The 16140-nt window shown below is 28.7% G+C and overlaps 1 protein-coding gene across 1 annotated transcript; it reads right to left on the minus strand.

The window, feature by feature from the left end:
* Positions 1-207: 207 nt before the first annotated feature.
* On the minus strand, positions 208-2004 carry LOC105846793 (uncharacterized). The gene is made up of 2 exons (XM_065807652.1): positions 1134-2004; positions 208-888 (listed from the first exon to the last, which is right to left on the minus strand). Exons 1-2 carry the CDS (start codon positions 1836-1838, stop codon positions 664-666), a joined length of 930 nt encoding a protein of 309 aa, XP_065663724.1. The 5' UTR covers positions 1839-2004; the 3' UTR covers positions 208-663.
* Positions 2005-16140: the final 14136 nt, after the last annotated feature.

Consider the following 16140-nt stretch of genomic DNA (forward strand, 5'->3'; position numbering starts at 1 on the left):
TTATTATAAAATAAGTAATAAAATAAATACAAAAGAACACAAAGTAAGAAAAAAAAACACAAAACTTAATTTTTAGTAGTTAAATAAGAAAATTGCAGGTAACTGCAAAATTAATAAAAAAAACTTTTCAGAACTTCAATTTTGAAAATATTATTGAAAAAAAAAACTACAACATCAAATTAAAATATTTTTAAAACAATAAAATGCAAAAATAAATAAAGAATAAATATGTTTGGTATATAGCTAACATTATTTGTTATATTTATATATATATATATATACATAACATATAATTATATTCAACTGAAAAAAACTTTTACTTATTTAGTATATTAAATAGTGGCCCTTTTCAAAAATAACATTGATAATAAATAATAAGACATTCAATAAACTGAATTTTAAATTCAAATATGAAATGAATTATTAATTATGCTAAAAAAAACCATATACCACCAAATAATCTAAAATGTCAAGTTAAATGATTGATTGATTAAAGTATATAAACGATTCAATGTTATTCAATACAAATAGAAGCATTCAGTGTTCATTTTCATTTTTTTATTCAACTGTAACAACTTATATTTGTAACAATTTTATTTTCCTGGTCGGTAAATTTTGTAAAACTGTTTACAATATTAAAGTTATATTTTAGAATGCCTACTACTAATGGCAAATTTCAAGAAAGAGCCAATCATCATATGGATAATTAGTTGGCATAGAAATATGCTTTTCATTTAGTACAATATCCAGATTTTGAATTGTAACCACTAAAGAATCTTCTAAATTTATGATCAATTTATATTCTTCTTTTGTTATTAAATTTTCCTCATTGGAAACTTTATTTTCGATTAGTTCTTCAACTTGATCATTTTTTGCTTCTTTTATTAACTATGACATAGCAAAATACACTAATTAATTTAAATTAAAAACTTTAATAAATCTATATAGCACAATAAGATGTAACAATAATATTAATATCAGCAAAAGTAATAGCAATAATAATACACAAAAACAATTAGTTTATATAAAAATAACATTATCATTATAAAATGATTGTTTTGAACTATAATATTTTTGAATATTGATTACTTAAAATAAATTAATCAGCTATTAAAAACATTGAACAAACTAACCTCATTAGAACTAGACACTTTTTCTTCATTTTCACATGGTGACAGCAAAGACAGAGTTTGCATTGAATTTTTCTTTTCCATTGTATTAAACAAAAAGCCATCCATTCTCCAATTGTCCACTTCTGCATTTAAAACTACATTTTGGTTGGTTGAAAATATTTCTTGACTTTTTGAAATCTTATCTTGTGAAGTGCTTGACGAGCTAAGCTTGGAAGATCGCCTCTTTTTTCCAAAAGATAGTCTTTTCTTTAGAGAAAAAGATCTGTGTTTCTTTGGTTTATCAAAACTCTTTTCTTGACTGTCTGATTTATCAAACACTTCAGAGTTTGGACGTCGAGAAAAAAAGTTTTTAATAGAAGAACTTCGCCTAACCTTCTCATTTTCTGCATCAAAACCAATGGATGTTGTAACTTCTGGAAGCTCACCTCTGTTTTTTATGACAAAATTTTTTGATTTAAAAAGATCGTCACTGTTCGTGTCATTGTTATCAATCGTTTTTAAATTAATGTTTGAACAAATTAATGAACTACTGGATGCTGCATCATCAATTACTAAATTTGAATTTGACTGAGTTTCTGCTAGTGTATTATCATTAATACAACTATTTGAGATTTCTTTAGGTGTTGGCTCATTTTGGCTTGCATTCTCAACATATTCAACAACGTATTCAATAACTTCACCCTTTTTCGATCTTTTTGATTTCATTTGAAAATCTTTTAGTAAAATTTTGATTAAAACAATATTACTTTTGATTTTAACTTTTTTTTTAAATATAGCAAAACAAATTTAAAACAGTTACTTTTGTTTACAATATATACAAAATACAGTTTTTACAACTTTACAAGGTTGATTTATTTCTTTTTCTTTTTTTTTGATATGGTATAATTAATAAATTAACGCAATTTGATTTGAGGAAACTATCAGCAAATGTCCTCCATCACACTTTCATTAATAGAACCTTCTCAGTAAGTGTAATTTTTGAAATTAAGCCTTGCGGGAGAGATAAAATCTATCGTATTAAATTAAATATATTATGAATTCTGTCCGCTTAATTCAGTTAAAAATGTTGATAAAAACATGTTTTATAATTTTTTGGCTGGTTTATTAAAAAGATAAATAAAACTTTCGCATGTTATCAGTGACTTCAAACCATTTCATCAGAAAAACCTTAAAATTGAGACCATAATTCAAAATGAATCAAAAGTTATTGCGGTTTGAATTTTCACAAAACGTTGACTTTTCTCAGAGGAAGTGCTGAGTTTTTATAAAAGAATGTAATATCAATTTTTATATATTAAGGGATCGTCCATAAAGTACGGATGCTCGGATGGGTTGAGAGGGGATCTGCATATGGCGTATATGAGATGGGGGTAGGGGTTAATTATAAAAATAAAGGAAAAGCTAAATTAAAGAAAAAAAGATGATAAAATGTTTTCTAGGTTTGTTAAAAGCGTAGGTACTTTTAAGGAGGTGGAGGGTATTTAAAAAAAACGTAAGCAAAATGCAGGGTGGAGAGGGGGGGGGGGGGTAAATAGTTTTTGGAAAATGATTTATACACCTATATAATTTCAATAAATTGAAAGACTTCAATTTATTGAAATTATAAAATGGGTGGTTTGCCTAAATGAAAAAATGTTTAATTTAAAAAGACTTTTGACTGTAAAAAAACAATTATAAAATCATTAAATGAATATATAACAAAAAATGCCAATTCATTCGTAACAGTATTAGTTTATCAGTATCACTTCCATGTCATCTACGTTAGAAAGCAAAACGCTCCATATGTACTCGCTCAGGAATTTTTTTTGTGGATCTTACACCTGTCTTCGACAAATTCTTTTTGTTGAAGACAGGCCAATGAAAAGTTTTATCCGATATTACCATGAGGTTAAGAATCATCATCATCATCATCATCATCATCATCATCATCATCATCATCATCATCATCATCATCATCATCATCATCATCATCATCATCATCATCATCATCATCATCATCATCATCATCATCATCATCATCATCATCATCATCATCATCATCATCATCATCATCATCAACATCATCATCATCATCATCAAGTTTTGAGGTTATTCAACAAACAAAGTGATTTGTTTGATTTTTAAAAAACCTTGTTACAAGAATAAACTGCCAAACGTTAACATTATTTAGTTTCTCAACATTGGCTAAAATATCGTTAACTAAATTTTTAGTGCCATTTACAAATACGTTTACTATTAATTCTACTAAGTCCTCAATCGCTTCAACTTGTTCACGTTTTTTAAGCAAAACTTGCTGGTATTTTATGGACGTTCTGCTAAATGGAGAGAGAACTTGCTGTCGACTACGAACACCTTTTATTTTTCTAATTGTTCTTATTTTGAAGAGATTTTTTTCTAGTGTTGTCACGTTACAGCTATGAACTCTTCTTGAAAACTTCAGCTATGAACTCTTCATATAAAAAATCTTTCGGCTTGGTCGTAAATCTTGTATGCTTATGTACAGGTATAGCTAACACTGTAACATCGATATTGTGCTCAAATTTAAATTTGCTCTCCGTAATTATTGCTTCAGCGTCAATTCCTCTGAGAAATTTGGAGTTGGGTAAACAAATAAGCAAATCAGCATGATGTAATAAAGAGCTTTTGTATCAAAAAACATACGGCATGACAAATCACTGCAGAAAAACACCAGTGTTAAGACATCTATCCTTTCGTATCTTTTAATTTCTACTTTCCATAAAAATTTCTCCATTATTGATAGGTACCGTGTATGTTAAACCAGAAACGAATTCTAATCCTGAAAAGTGAAATGTTTTATTTTTACCATAATTAAAGTAATATCATAGCGTCATTACATTATCTTTTTATGAAACTAAATGGATTAAACTAATATTCGCTACCTTGCTATTATTAACTGATTTTAACTTGTTAATTTCAATTTATTTATTCTTATATGCTTATATTTATTTGTCTTATATATATATATCCTTATATTCATTCTTATATAGGCAAGTCAACCAACCATAAAATCTATATAGACAATATAGACTATTTAGACTATATAAAAGAATTTTATGTGTTTATATAGATTTATTCCAAATATAAATTATGTTGTTGTCACTGCTATTTATTTAAAAAATGGTTGCCGAGCCGGCGCTGGCCAGCTAGCTAACTACGCATATGATTGTAAAATAGAATTAAATTAAACTCTGTAGTACCCATAATCTTTTTAAGTTTCCTGATTACCCCAACAGTATTTCGATGCCTTTCTCTCTGTTTGTAAGTATGCTTTAAAGAAGAAGAAAAGTTTTCCTATTGGATTAAGCTGTGACGTGTATGCTGGCATATACTCTCATAGCTATGCTATGAGAGGCTATTGTTTGCCTAAGCAAACACCTCTTTCATTACTACAATGAAAGAGGTTTTTTATTACCTCTTTCATTACTTCAATGAAATTCATTTTGTACTTTCATTGTAGTAATGAAAGTACAAAAATGAATCTGCATTCCAGCCTCCAGTTTTTATTTTATAAGGCAGCACTGCCATTGTTGAAACAGCACAAATCAAACTAACACTCTTGTCACAACTTGCAGACGAGTGTAAAATTGCAAGCGCACCTCTTAGCGAATAACCATATGTGCTGTTAGTGTGCAAATTAAATCCAGTTTCATCCAAATAAATGTTTTTCATTTGAAATTCCGTTAACTTTGCTTGGAAATGCGTAGCGTGCATATACGGTAGTGGTGTAGTGGTAAGAGCGCTCGCTTTGTAAGCGAGAGGTTCGGAGTTCGACTCCCACCACGTCCCTGGAAGTACCGCGCTCAACTTAGTTTCTCCGCGCAGCGGCCTTGGTCGGCAAGGTTCGTGTTTCGGAGTTAAAGAGTTGAGAGAGGGTTGCACCACGAATAACATGTAAAAAAAAAAAAAAAATACTAAAAAACATTAAAAAAAAAAAAAAAAAAAAAAATGAGTAGCCTCCTCGAGCGTAGTGGCCCCCCTCGGGCCTTGGGGAGGTGAATAATCTGAAAAAAAAAAAAAAAAAAAAAAAATATACAAAACTCAACTCAACAAAACTAAACACAATAACTTGTGTTAAGTTTTGTTCTTCTGGTACATGCACAACACACTTTCTTAATAAATCTAAGCGTTTGAGTTTTTTTGAAATAGTAAGCTGAAATTGAAATTGAAAGCCTGCTGCAAAAGTCTGCTAAAATTGAAGCCTGCTGCAAAAAGATTTTCTTTTAAAAGAAAATCTTTTTAATAATAATATATTTACTTCTTTTAGTAATAATATTATTACTTCTTGTGTACAAAGATTGTTTTCTTGTACGCATAATTCATAAATAAGTTTTTGGTCTTTTACCTCGTTTTTTATCAGAAAACGACTTGAATGCTGTCATGCCGTTGAATTCTCCTCTGTTAAACTTAACAACAAGATTTTGAACTGTGTGCATAGATAAATTAAGAGAAGTGGAAATGCTTCTTGTAGATTCATTTTGTTCAACTAAATGCTTAAGCATTAAAATGTGCAATTTTCTAACATTTTTTCTTGTTTTATGATTTGCACAGCTATTTTCTCTTCCGTCCATAGGGTAAATATTTGAGTAATAATGATAATTATAAATAATTAAATTTAAATCTAGATAAATGAACATTTAGATAAATAGTAATTTAATCAATCAATAAATATAATAATAAAATTAAACAAAGATCTAATACTAAATTAAATTAACCATTATCAAATGTAAAAAGTTTTCGTCTTAAGTATTTTTAACCTCGTATACCAGGAAGCAAGAAACATTTGTTTTGAAAAAACTGTAATCGTGGCAAGAATGATAGCTTGATTTATGCTGTTTCACCAATGGGAGTGCTGCCTTATGAAATAAAAACTAGAATGCAGATTCATTTTGTACTTTCATTACTACACTGTTGGCACCAGCGATTAGGAATGCTGATGTGGAAGCGTTGGTGTTTGTTATGGCCAACTGTAAATTCCACTGGAGTCTTTCTGTTAGACAAATACTAGCCTCTCATGGCATAGCTATTAAGTATCTGCCAGCACACACGCCACAGCTTAATCCAAAAGAAGAATTTTTCTTCTTTTTTAAAGCATACTTACACACAGGGAGTTTTATTAACACATATATTTTTTTAATAGATAGTAGTGGCAACAACTTAATTTATATTTTAAATAAATCTGTATAAAAGTATAAAAGCTTATATAAAAGTTATATAAATTATTATTTATTATATAAAATTATTATATATTAGTCAAAAACATAAAAGCTTATATAAAAGTTTATATAAAATTATATTAGAGATTTTATGGGTGACTCGCCCATAAACGCGCATATAAGAATGAATAAATGCGCATAAAAGAATGAATAAATGCGCATATAAGAATGAATAAACACGCATATAAAAATGAATAGACGAGCATATAAAAATGAATAACCCTGTAATATCCTGGGTTTGAAATACAATTATTCCCAGCGTTGATATATGCATTTTTGTACCTCTTGGGCCGGCCTAAACACAAGGCTAAATGGGCTATAGCCCCAGAGCACAAGCCTTTTGGGGGCGGCAATTTTTATTTGCGATATCTATACTTTTTTGTTCTTATTTGTTATTTAGTTATTAGTCATTCATTTATCAGTTTTATAAAAAATAATTTTTCATTTTATTAGTTTGCACTTATTTTTAGATTAAAACCCTTTCTTAATATATTCAACTGATTTTTATTATATTCCAAATGTGCTGACGAATATTATTGATATTGATATTACAATAATTTAGAATGTCCTAAACTTCGATAGACAGCTTAAATATAAACAGACCACCTACGTATACTCGCCGCCCGGGTGTATTTATTTATCTAAACGTAAATTGTTTTATTTAATAAAAGATAGCAACGTACAATGGGTCACTGATGCGTACCTTAATGAAGATTACACGACATAAATAAAATTGATATAATTTTAGTACATTAGTATTTGTCGACTGAATAAGGTGAATTAAAAGTTGAATTGAAGTGGAAATTATTGAATTATATTATTATATTCCTAAGGTAAGTGCTTTTCCTTTTATATGTGTTAGCTAAAAATTAATTAATAATGATAAATATATACTTTTAACAATACTATAACTTAGTTTAACAAAATATTTAAATAATAAACGAATTAACCCCTTAACCGTCACCTAATTTTTGTTCCCAAGCATCGGGTTAGTACAGCGTCGGGTTAATTTTCAAAAACTATAAATATCAGATATAGGAAACAGATATATTCAAAAACAATCTTAATTTACATAAAAATCATAGCTAAACTTATTTCAAACTATATAGACCTTAATACTGTTAAAAATCATCTTAATGCAGTGTGATAATTATAAGAGTAAGGCAAAACACATAGTCCATCATCTCATTTGACTCAGAATTAACTAAAATTCATTTAGTTTTTATTTTAAACTATTATCCACACTGCATATGTTTTAGATGCCATCAAGCCAATCTTGTATTTAAAATTTACTTGTTGTCTAACATCAATAACTTTTGTTGCTGTTCGTCTTATACTAGTTGGAACAGCAACCAAAATAAGCTCCGAAACACGAACGGGTAACGCGAATTTGATCAATTTCAGCAACTTATATTTTTATAACATTATAATTATCCATTTCAAAGGAGATATCTATACCATTTATCAAATTATCTAAGTCACTATAATTAAAATCTAATATTTTGCAGTCACTTTTAAACATATAATCAACAATATCTTCATTTGATTACAGTTCAACATCGCTAGTTTTTTGTTTTTTTTACAACTAATTTTTTAAATCAGTACTAAAATTTGAACTAAATTAGTTACACTCATAGCAAAATAACCATTATGCGCTTAAAATTTCCGTCCAAGAATGTTCTAGAATTAATGATTGGTTTCACGTCTAATGGTTTGGTATTGTAAGTGTCACACAGATTCAAACAAATGTTTGCGTATATATACGTCAACGCCGTTTTTCGAAAGTTTTGTCTTGACGTATATATTCGTCATTAACGGTTAAAGGGTTAGTATGTAATAATTTTAAACTCCCCATTTGAAAAATATTTAAACTTATATTAAAATTATGAACTTTTATTAAATCTAGTGATTCAATATATTTCATATAAATTAACTACTTAAATCACACATTTAAATTATAAATTTAATTGTTTTAATAGTTCATTACATTTTTAATTTGTACAACAACTGGTGAAGCAACCTTTACTTCGTAGTGTTAATTATAAAAACAATTTTTTATTCTATTATGTAGGAAGTCTAACCATGGAACATAAACGAAAAAAAGTTATCTGGTTTTGCCAACCGTAAATTAAAAGAAGAGAAAGAAGTGAGGCAAAAAGCTTTCCTAGAAAAAATGCCTACATTAACAAAGTTCTTTAAAAAGGCAAAACACTTTCTATGGATATTACACAGGGTGAGCAACACAATAAAGGAAAAAAAAAAATCAACAACAGTATGACAATAATGCCCAGCAATCAAATGTGAAAGAAAAAGAAGAGGACCAGACACAACAACAAGAGGACCAGGCGCAACAACAAAAGGACCAGGCGCAACAAAACCTGCAACAGCCACAGCCAGAAGATCAAGAAAGAGAATATTTAGATAAAGATCAACTTATTAATATGGTGAGTACTAATTATGCTGACCCTGCATTATGGGGAAGATTAAGCGAAGATAAAATTTTAGATATAAAGAAGAACATTTCTAACTTAGAGGTAGATATTTAAAAACTAGACTTTACTGCATCTTAAGTGGTCTACAAATCACTGAACAGGTATGCTACAAAAAAGATATTTTATAGATATTTACTAAACGGAAAATAATAAAAAAGAAACTGGCTTTGTTTCTAGATTTAATGCGGCCTCCAAGCACGCATTAAATCTAGAAACAATCTTGCAATTTACTGTGCTGCATATTCTTTAAATTTAATTGGACAATCGGCAGCTGAATGCTGCGTACAAGCAACTAAATTTAATTGGATAATCGGCAGCTGAATGCTGCGTACAAGCAACTAAATTTAATTGGATAATCGGCAGCTGAATGCTGCGTACAAGCAACTAAATTTAATTGGATAATCGGCAGCTGAATGCTGCGTACAAGCAACTAAATTTAATTGGACAATCGGCAGCTGAATGCTGCGTACAAGCAACTAAATTATTTTTATTTCTACAAAACTTATACAATTTCTTTGCTGAGTCAACATCATGATAGAAAATTTTGAAAAATGGTTAACAGCAAAAAATTAAGTTCCCAAAAAACTAAGCGACACTCGTTGGTCAGCAAGAGCTGATTCAGTGGAAGCAGTGGTTTCCGGCAATGAAAATTTTAAAGATGCTTTGAATAAAATTTACAAAGATAATTTTCAAAAGCCTGCAACAAAATTTGAAGCTCAAGGGTTGTTAAATGAGTTCAACTCATTGGAAACTGCTATTATCCTTTACAAATCAGAAGATATAAAATTATCTGGCTGTGATGAATGCAAACGGATACGGAAAAGAAAAAGACATTTGACGAAAATACGTCGGAAGAAGTACAATTTGATGCAAATGACGAACTCCACATAAACACATATTATTATTGATGAAGTTCTAGCAGAAGTACAAGAGAGAAAATGCGCATATGATAACATTTATTCAATATTTGGGTTTCTAGTTAATTTAAAAAATATAAATGAAGACATAATGCTGCAAAGTTGTGCGAAATATCTCAGACTGATTTAGAAAATAACTTTATTGAAGAATGTCTACATTTTAAAAATGTGAATTTATTGGTAACTACCGAAAATATATCTACCGCAGAACTAAGTTTAAAAACAATAATCGAGTTAAAAATTGAATCTACATTTCCAAACGTAACCACAGCACTGCGCATAAATTTAAGTGTTACCACTACAAACTGCAATGGCGAAAGATCGTTTTCAGCAATCAAAAGACTAAAAAATTACTTACGATCTTCTTTTGGACAGAGCAAACTCAATGATTTAAGTATTTTATCCGTTGAGAGAGATTTATTTGATAATTTAAATATTAGCGATATTATTGATCAGATTGCCAGAGAAAAAGCTAGGAAAATAAATATATGTTACATTTGTTTAGATTATGGTTTTTTTTTGTTCTTAAATGTTTTTTGATTTAATTAAATTTCATTTTTGTTTAGTATAAAAGTAATAAATAGATTTTTCCTTTTCCGTAGACACCGCTCCCATTTGCCTGTGTATTTTCTTAGGAAGAGGTACGCATTATTTTTAGTAGCCCACGGGCGCCAAATTTCTTAAGACGGCCCTGTCTTGACAACAGTACTTTTGCAATCACAATGGTCTTTACCGTTTTGTGGCTCATTGTAATGATATCTTAAAAGGCGTATGCTTTTCACGTTACAAATATAAAATAAAGTTTTGGCATCTGAGTTAGCTGATCAATATCCTAAAATAAAAATAGACAGTTATTTATAAAATCTAGTATTGGAAAAAAAAAAAAGCAAACTATATCATTTTACATTACAAGAGCCTAAATTAATCCCCCTTCCACTAAATATGCAACTAAATTGCAAGGCTTTTATTTTAGCAATAATTATTATAATAGTAATTATATTCTTACCAGCATTATAACTTTTTTAGTGGATCTGCTTCATACTCAGAACATCTGTAAACTGGTCAACTACACGGTCAGCCAGACATAAAGTATCTCTTGATCCTGATCAATTTTTCATTTTTTTGTATGGTATACTCTTTTCTTTAACTCATTAGCATTATTTTTGTTTGACTTTTTTATGCAATGCTAATCTAATGTAACCAATACGTCTTTAAATATCGCTTTGCTTTTTCTATACGTCTTTCTATATCTTTTATTGTGATTGCATCTGTGGACGCTTTAGCAACACATTTTATTAAAAAAATAAACCCGTTCATACCTTCACATGTCGTTTCATCAAGACCTGGCAATGAATACTGTTGGCTTGGTTTAACTGATTTAAGAATTTTCTATATCAATGAGCTTGATAAAACAAATTGGTTTATTGATTTACAATAGTGTTAATACGAGTTTATAGTTTGACACTTTGCCATTGTTAGAACAGCTTCAGGAAGTATCTACGAAATAAAAATAAAAATTTAAAACTAAATAAGGTAATATTTAGAATAGCTTATTGATATTCTAAAGATAAAATTATTATTTGAAAAAAAAACACAAGAAGCTGTGCGTCAAAGGATACAATATAATCAATTTGCAAATGACATTAAAAACCATAAAGCAAATTATATTTTATGTCAAATATCTGAATTTGGCATGCCACAAAATAAGTTGTGCTCTGAATCTCATTGTTTATAACCAAAATGTATGCTGGGTAACTCAATAAAGCGTGTACACGAAATAAATGTGAATAAATAAGCACATTTTTTTTTCATTGGTTGTATTAAAATCTTTTTAATTGTTTTATATTTTGCTTACAACGTGTTCTGGTTTCAAAAAAATATGTTAGTTTTTGGATTTAACTTGAAGTTAGTTTTAAAAATGACAAAAGAAGAAGACGTCTCTTGTCCAGCGTCTCTTTACTAATTGCATTTAAAATGTTGGCTTCATCAACATTGATGGATCGAACTGCATCTAACGCAATCACTTAGAATAATTTTTTACTAGTAACAGGTTTTTGAACAAGGTTGGTTTTGAGCTTGTCTAGTCTATCAACCAGCTTCGTATTTTCAATTCTAGGTTTCATGTTGTCTTGAGACAGTACCGCTATCTTTATTTTCACCTCCTCAAGTGTCTTGGTCATTTCAGCTTTAAAATCATCAAGATCTTTTTTTAATTCTAGTTTTCTGACCATATTAATTCTCGATAAGAGAGCTACCACCCTTAATAACAGCAGATTACCTCCTGCCTGTGCAATGTATATTTATATATATATATATATATATATATATATATATATATATATATATATATATATATATATATATATTATTGTTATTATTATTATTATTATTAGTTGAAAACACCTTATTACACAGAGACTAAAAAGTTTCATTATAGTTTTATTTCTCTAGAAGTTTTGATTGTATAAAAAAGCTGTTCATTAAAATAAATAATTTGTTAATCTTAATTGATAAACTTGTTTTTTATTTTATTTTAATATAATCTTTGAGTAATTGTTTTTAAATTTAATCTTCCGATGCAGTTTTACCAATGCATAAATGTTAGGGGTTCCTTTAGCTAGAATCCAACAGAGGTTAAGTCATTTAAAAATAAAAGTAAATGGGTTTACCACAGAACTGCAAATAATTTTGTATTTAAGTGGCTCAACAGTGTTACAATTTGGAATTATTTTGAGTATTTGTCCGAGGAGATGACAACATCTGATGATCAAACGTAAAAATAACCTATTAAGATATTTGTCCAAACAAACTCTATATAATGATTGTGGTTTATACTACTCCTCCGTCTAATTGCCATACGGAAGCAATTGTTCCAACCATAATCAATATAAATCTAATAAACTTACTCAATGGTACCTTATTGTAAACAGAATAGAGGCAAATAGTTCAAGGCAATGTAGGTTGCATCGTTTTATTTTCCTAATATTATTATTATTTTATTATAATGGTAAATTGTGTGCAGCTTGTTTAACATTTGTCGCAAGAATCATAAATCTGATCAAACAGTTTTCCGAAAAATAATTATGTCAGTTTGGAAAGTCAATAATTTTTTGATGATATTTTTTTTATTTTGCTTTTTTTATTACTGACGGTTTTTTGAAAATTTATATTTTATTTTGTCAACTTGCACAATTTCGTGCGAGTAGACAAAATAAAATATAAACTTTATGTATTTTTGCTTATTTGTTAAAATTAGCAGATTTATTTTATTATTTATATTTATTATTTTATATTTATTATTTTATACATATTATTTGGGCTGCAGTAGGTAGTAGAAGATGGGAGTGTAGTTTTTTTCTTGCAAAACTCTCTGTCGTGTAAAAAAATATTTTGTCAGCGAGCTAATCATTCCATAATGATTTATTACACACCCGCATCATTACACATCCGCATCACAAATAAATATCTAAATAATAGCTACACACTTTTAGCACGTACCCGTATGAGATTATTGTTTCCAAAAATGCAAGGAACTATTGATAAACAAAATGTCCCCGAATGACGCTTTAACCTAACTCTTTATTTAAAACTTTGTAGAACTATTAAATATAAAAGTATGTGAAAAAAACAAAAAAACAATATAAATAGCATCTTCGGAACACTGACAAAGATATGAATTGATATGCTTCGATAATGGGGGCAGATATCCAAGTATACAGTAAACATAAAGCAGTAAAAAAATACAAAAATTAAAATTAAACAACAGTATTTAAAACTCGTAAAATAAATACATAAGTAAGTGCACTAGATTTGCAACAGTCAATCACAACGTCAAAGTGGATTCATGTTGAACTGTCTAGAAATCTTGAATAATCACATAACTTATTAGCCCGTAACAACATGTGTAAATCATCCATTTTGTTATCGCTCCATATTTGCTGTATACTTGAATATCTACTTAATAAATGAAGCATATCCAATTATATCTGCATATTTCGTCCATGTTGCATCTTCAAGCATTTTAGTTTTTAGAACAATGCGTTCAACCTAACACATTCAAACATCAATTCATTGTATCATGTATTTTGTTACACATATAGTTAACAACCTTGTCTCTAATTTGCTTATGTTTATCTTTATTTCCAGTTATGATAAAAGAAATTGCTCTAAAAACCAGTTTCCATTTTTTTTAATTTTTTGGATTCCCTGACGAAAAAGAGTTAGGTTAATGTTTTTACGGCAACATCGTGTTTTCTAACAGTTCCTAACTTTTCTGCAATTGATTTTATCATTTTAAAGTAGCAAATTTTTCTATTCTTTTGTCTAAAACATTTACATTGCTTTCATGTTGATTATTATCATATGTGTTACTTGATTCAACGTCTTTGATAATTGGTTAAGTTTTTACAACATCATCATTTGATAATTTATTAATTACTTCTAGTTGAATGCTGTCGTTATTTAAGGATTTCTCTTTGTATTTATTTATTTATATTATACTCTCTTTGTATTTATTCATACAGTTATTTGTACTTGAAATACTAGTTACCGTGTATAGTTTAATTCATGGGTTCTCCAGCTTTTCACCTTTTCTGTCATCACGTTTATGATTTTGTATCAACACTTTTGTTCCTAAAACAATACTATTCTTTATATTGATTCTTTTTCTATAGTCGCGTTTTTGCCTAATTTGCAACTTTTGGATGTCTTTGTTAGCTTTATCAAAATACATTTTTTTCATTCATTTTATTGAACTATTTAAAAATTGATTTTTTGTTATTTGAATCATCATCAATCAGAGTAGCATTCTAATTATAGTCTATCAAGTTCTGATTGATTTCAATCGGTCGAACAGGTTCTCTTTGATAAAGTAATGCAAAGGGTAAAAATCCATATGATTTGTATTTTTTAGTTCGCATTGAAAACAAAACACAGTCAATAATAAACGCACTCAGGAGCAACATCTTCAGGCATCTTTACCAATGTCTGTTTTATTGATTAAATTTGACATCCAACTAAACCAATTGGATGTGGAAGATCTTCACTCGTCATGCGTTAAAGAGTCCCAGTTTTCCTGTAAAGTTTATTAGACAGCTTATTCACAAATTCGCAGCCTTGATTTTTAATCTGTGTTTTAAAACATCTTTTGCGTAACTCTTGCGTAGCTGAGCAAAAGTTACGAAAAACTTTCGCAAAATATTTTTTGCGTAACTATTTTGTATTCACAACTTTTTCGCAGCATTTGCGTAAAGTTAAGGTTGCGCATGAGTTACGCAAAACTTAGGCAAAAACTTACCCAAAATTTAAGGCAAATAATTTATAACTATTTGTATAAAAGAAGTAGTTAGTATTACTAATTTTTTTTTATTAAGACACACAGGACAATGTGACCAAAAGTCACATTGTCCTGTGTGTCTTAAAAAAAAAAATTGTAAGTAAATTTAAAAAAGCGAATATTTCTTTTTTAAATTTACTTACAATTATTTTGGCATTCTTATATGAGGTGGAGGTGTTTGATAGTGTCACCAAATATCACATGGGAGAAGGGGTGGTTAGCCACAGTGTGATATGATAAAATTTTTATAATTTAAATTCTAATCACAGCGGAATAGTAAACCTTTAGCATAAAAGATATATTTGTTTAAAAATAATGTCACGTCACAAATAGGGCGGGTAGATATTGTTTAAAATGTGTTACTTTTTCAAAGAAGGGAGTCTAAAAACAGCAAAAAAGTGTTTCGTATTATTTGAATATCCTTATATAGCATATACGTGCAATTACTTTTAAAAGTAATAGCATATATAGATAAACATTCTTTCAATCTATTTTGAGTATCTAGTAGCAAAATAATCAAAATAATTAATAATTGGATTAAAAATGGAACAAATAGGAGTCGGTTGGTTTTTTAAATAAGATATTGATTATTAACAAAATGCTACACATCTATTATTTTAAATATAAACATTACAAGCACTCATTAAGAAATAATTCGGGCATATTTATTCAAATCCAAATGGGTAATATAAATTGTTTTATCCTGGGCTTATATAAGATAATTATTCGGCTTCCTGTATAATGCCATCATTGAATGCCCATTAGTTTTATTTAACACTAACTCTAAACATGCAGCGAACCTTATTTGTAAACATTACTGGCTAAATAAACTAGCTAAAATATACAGAAAACTAGTATTTGAAAGAACTTTTTTTTCTATTTCTAATATAAAAAGAAAAAGGAAAACAACATGAAATTAATATTTTGAAGCATTATTTTGGCGCCCATACCGGTCCTATAGTACCAAAAAAGGTCTGGGTTCACCCTTGATCAGATCATGCAACTTGTCTTGCATTGCTTCAGGAAGTT

Source organism: Hydra vulgaris, chromosome 10 (genome assembly GCF_038396675.1).
Source record: "Hydra vulgaris chromosome 10, alternate assembly HydraT2T_AEP".
Classification (NCBI taxonomy): Eukaryota; Metazoa; Cnidaria; class Hydrozoa; order Anthoathecata; family Hydridae; genus Hydra; species Hydra vulgaris.

Excerpts from the sequence above, each read along its gene's own strand:
- LOC105846793 (XM_065807652.1), bottom strand. The coding sequence starts at position 1,838 with ATGAAATCAAAAAGATCGAAAAAGGGTGAAGTTATTGAATACGTTGTT. Across the intron at positions 889-1,133 it reads AAGTGTCTAGTTCTAATGAG|TTAATAAAAGAAGCAAAAAA; the intron begins GTTAGTTTGTTC and ends GCTATGTCATAG.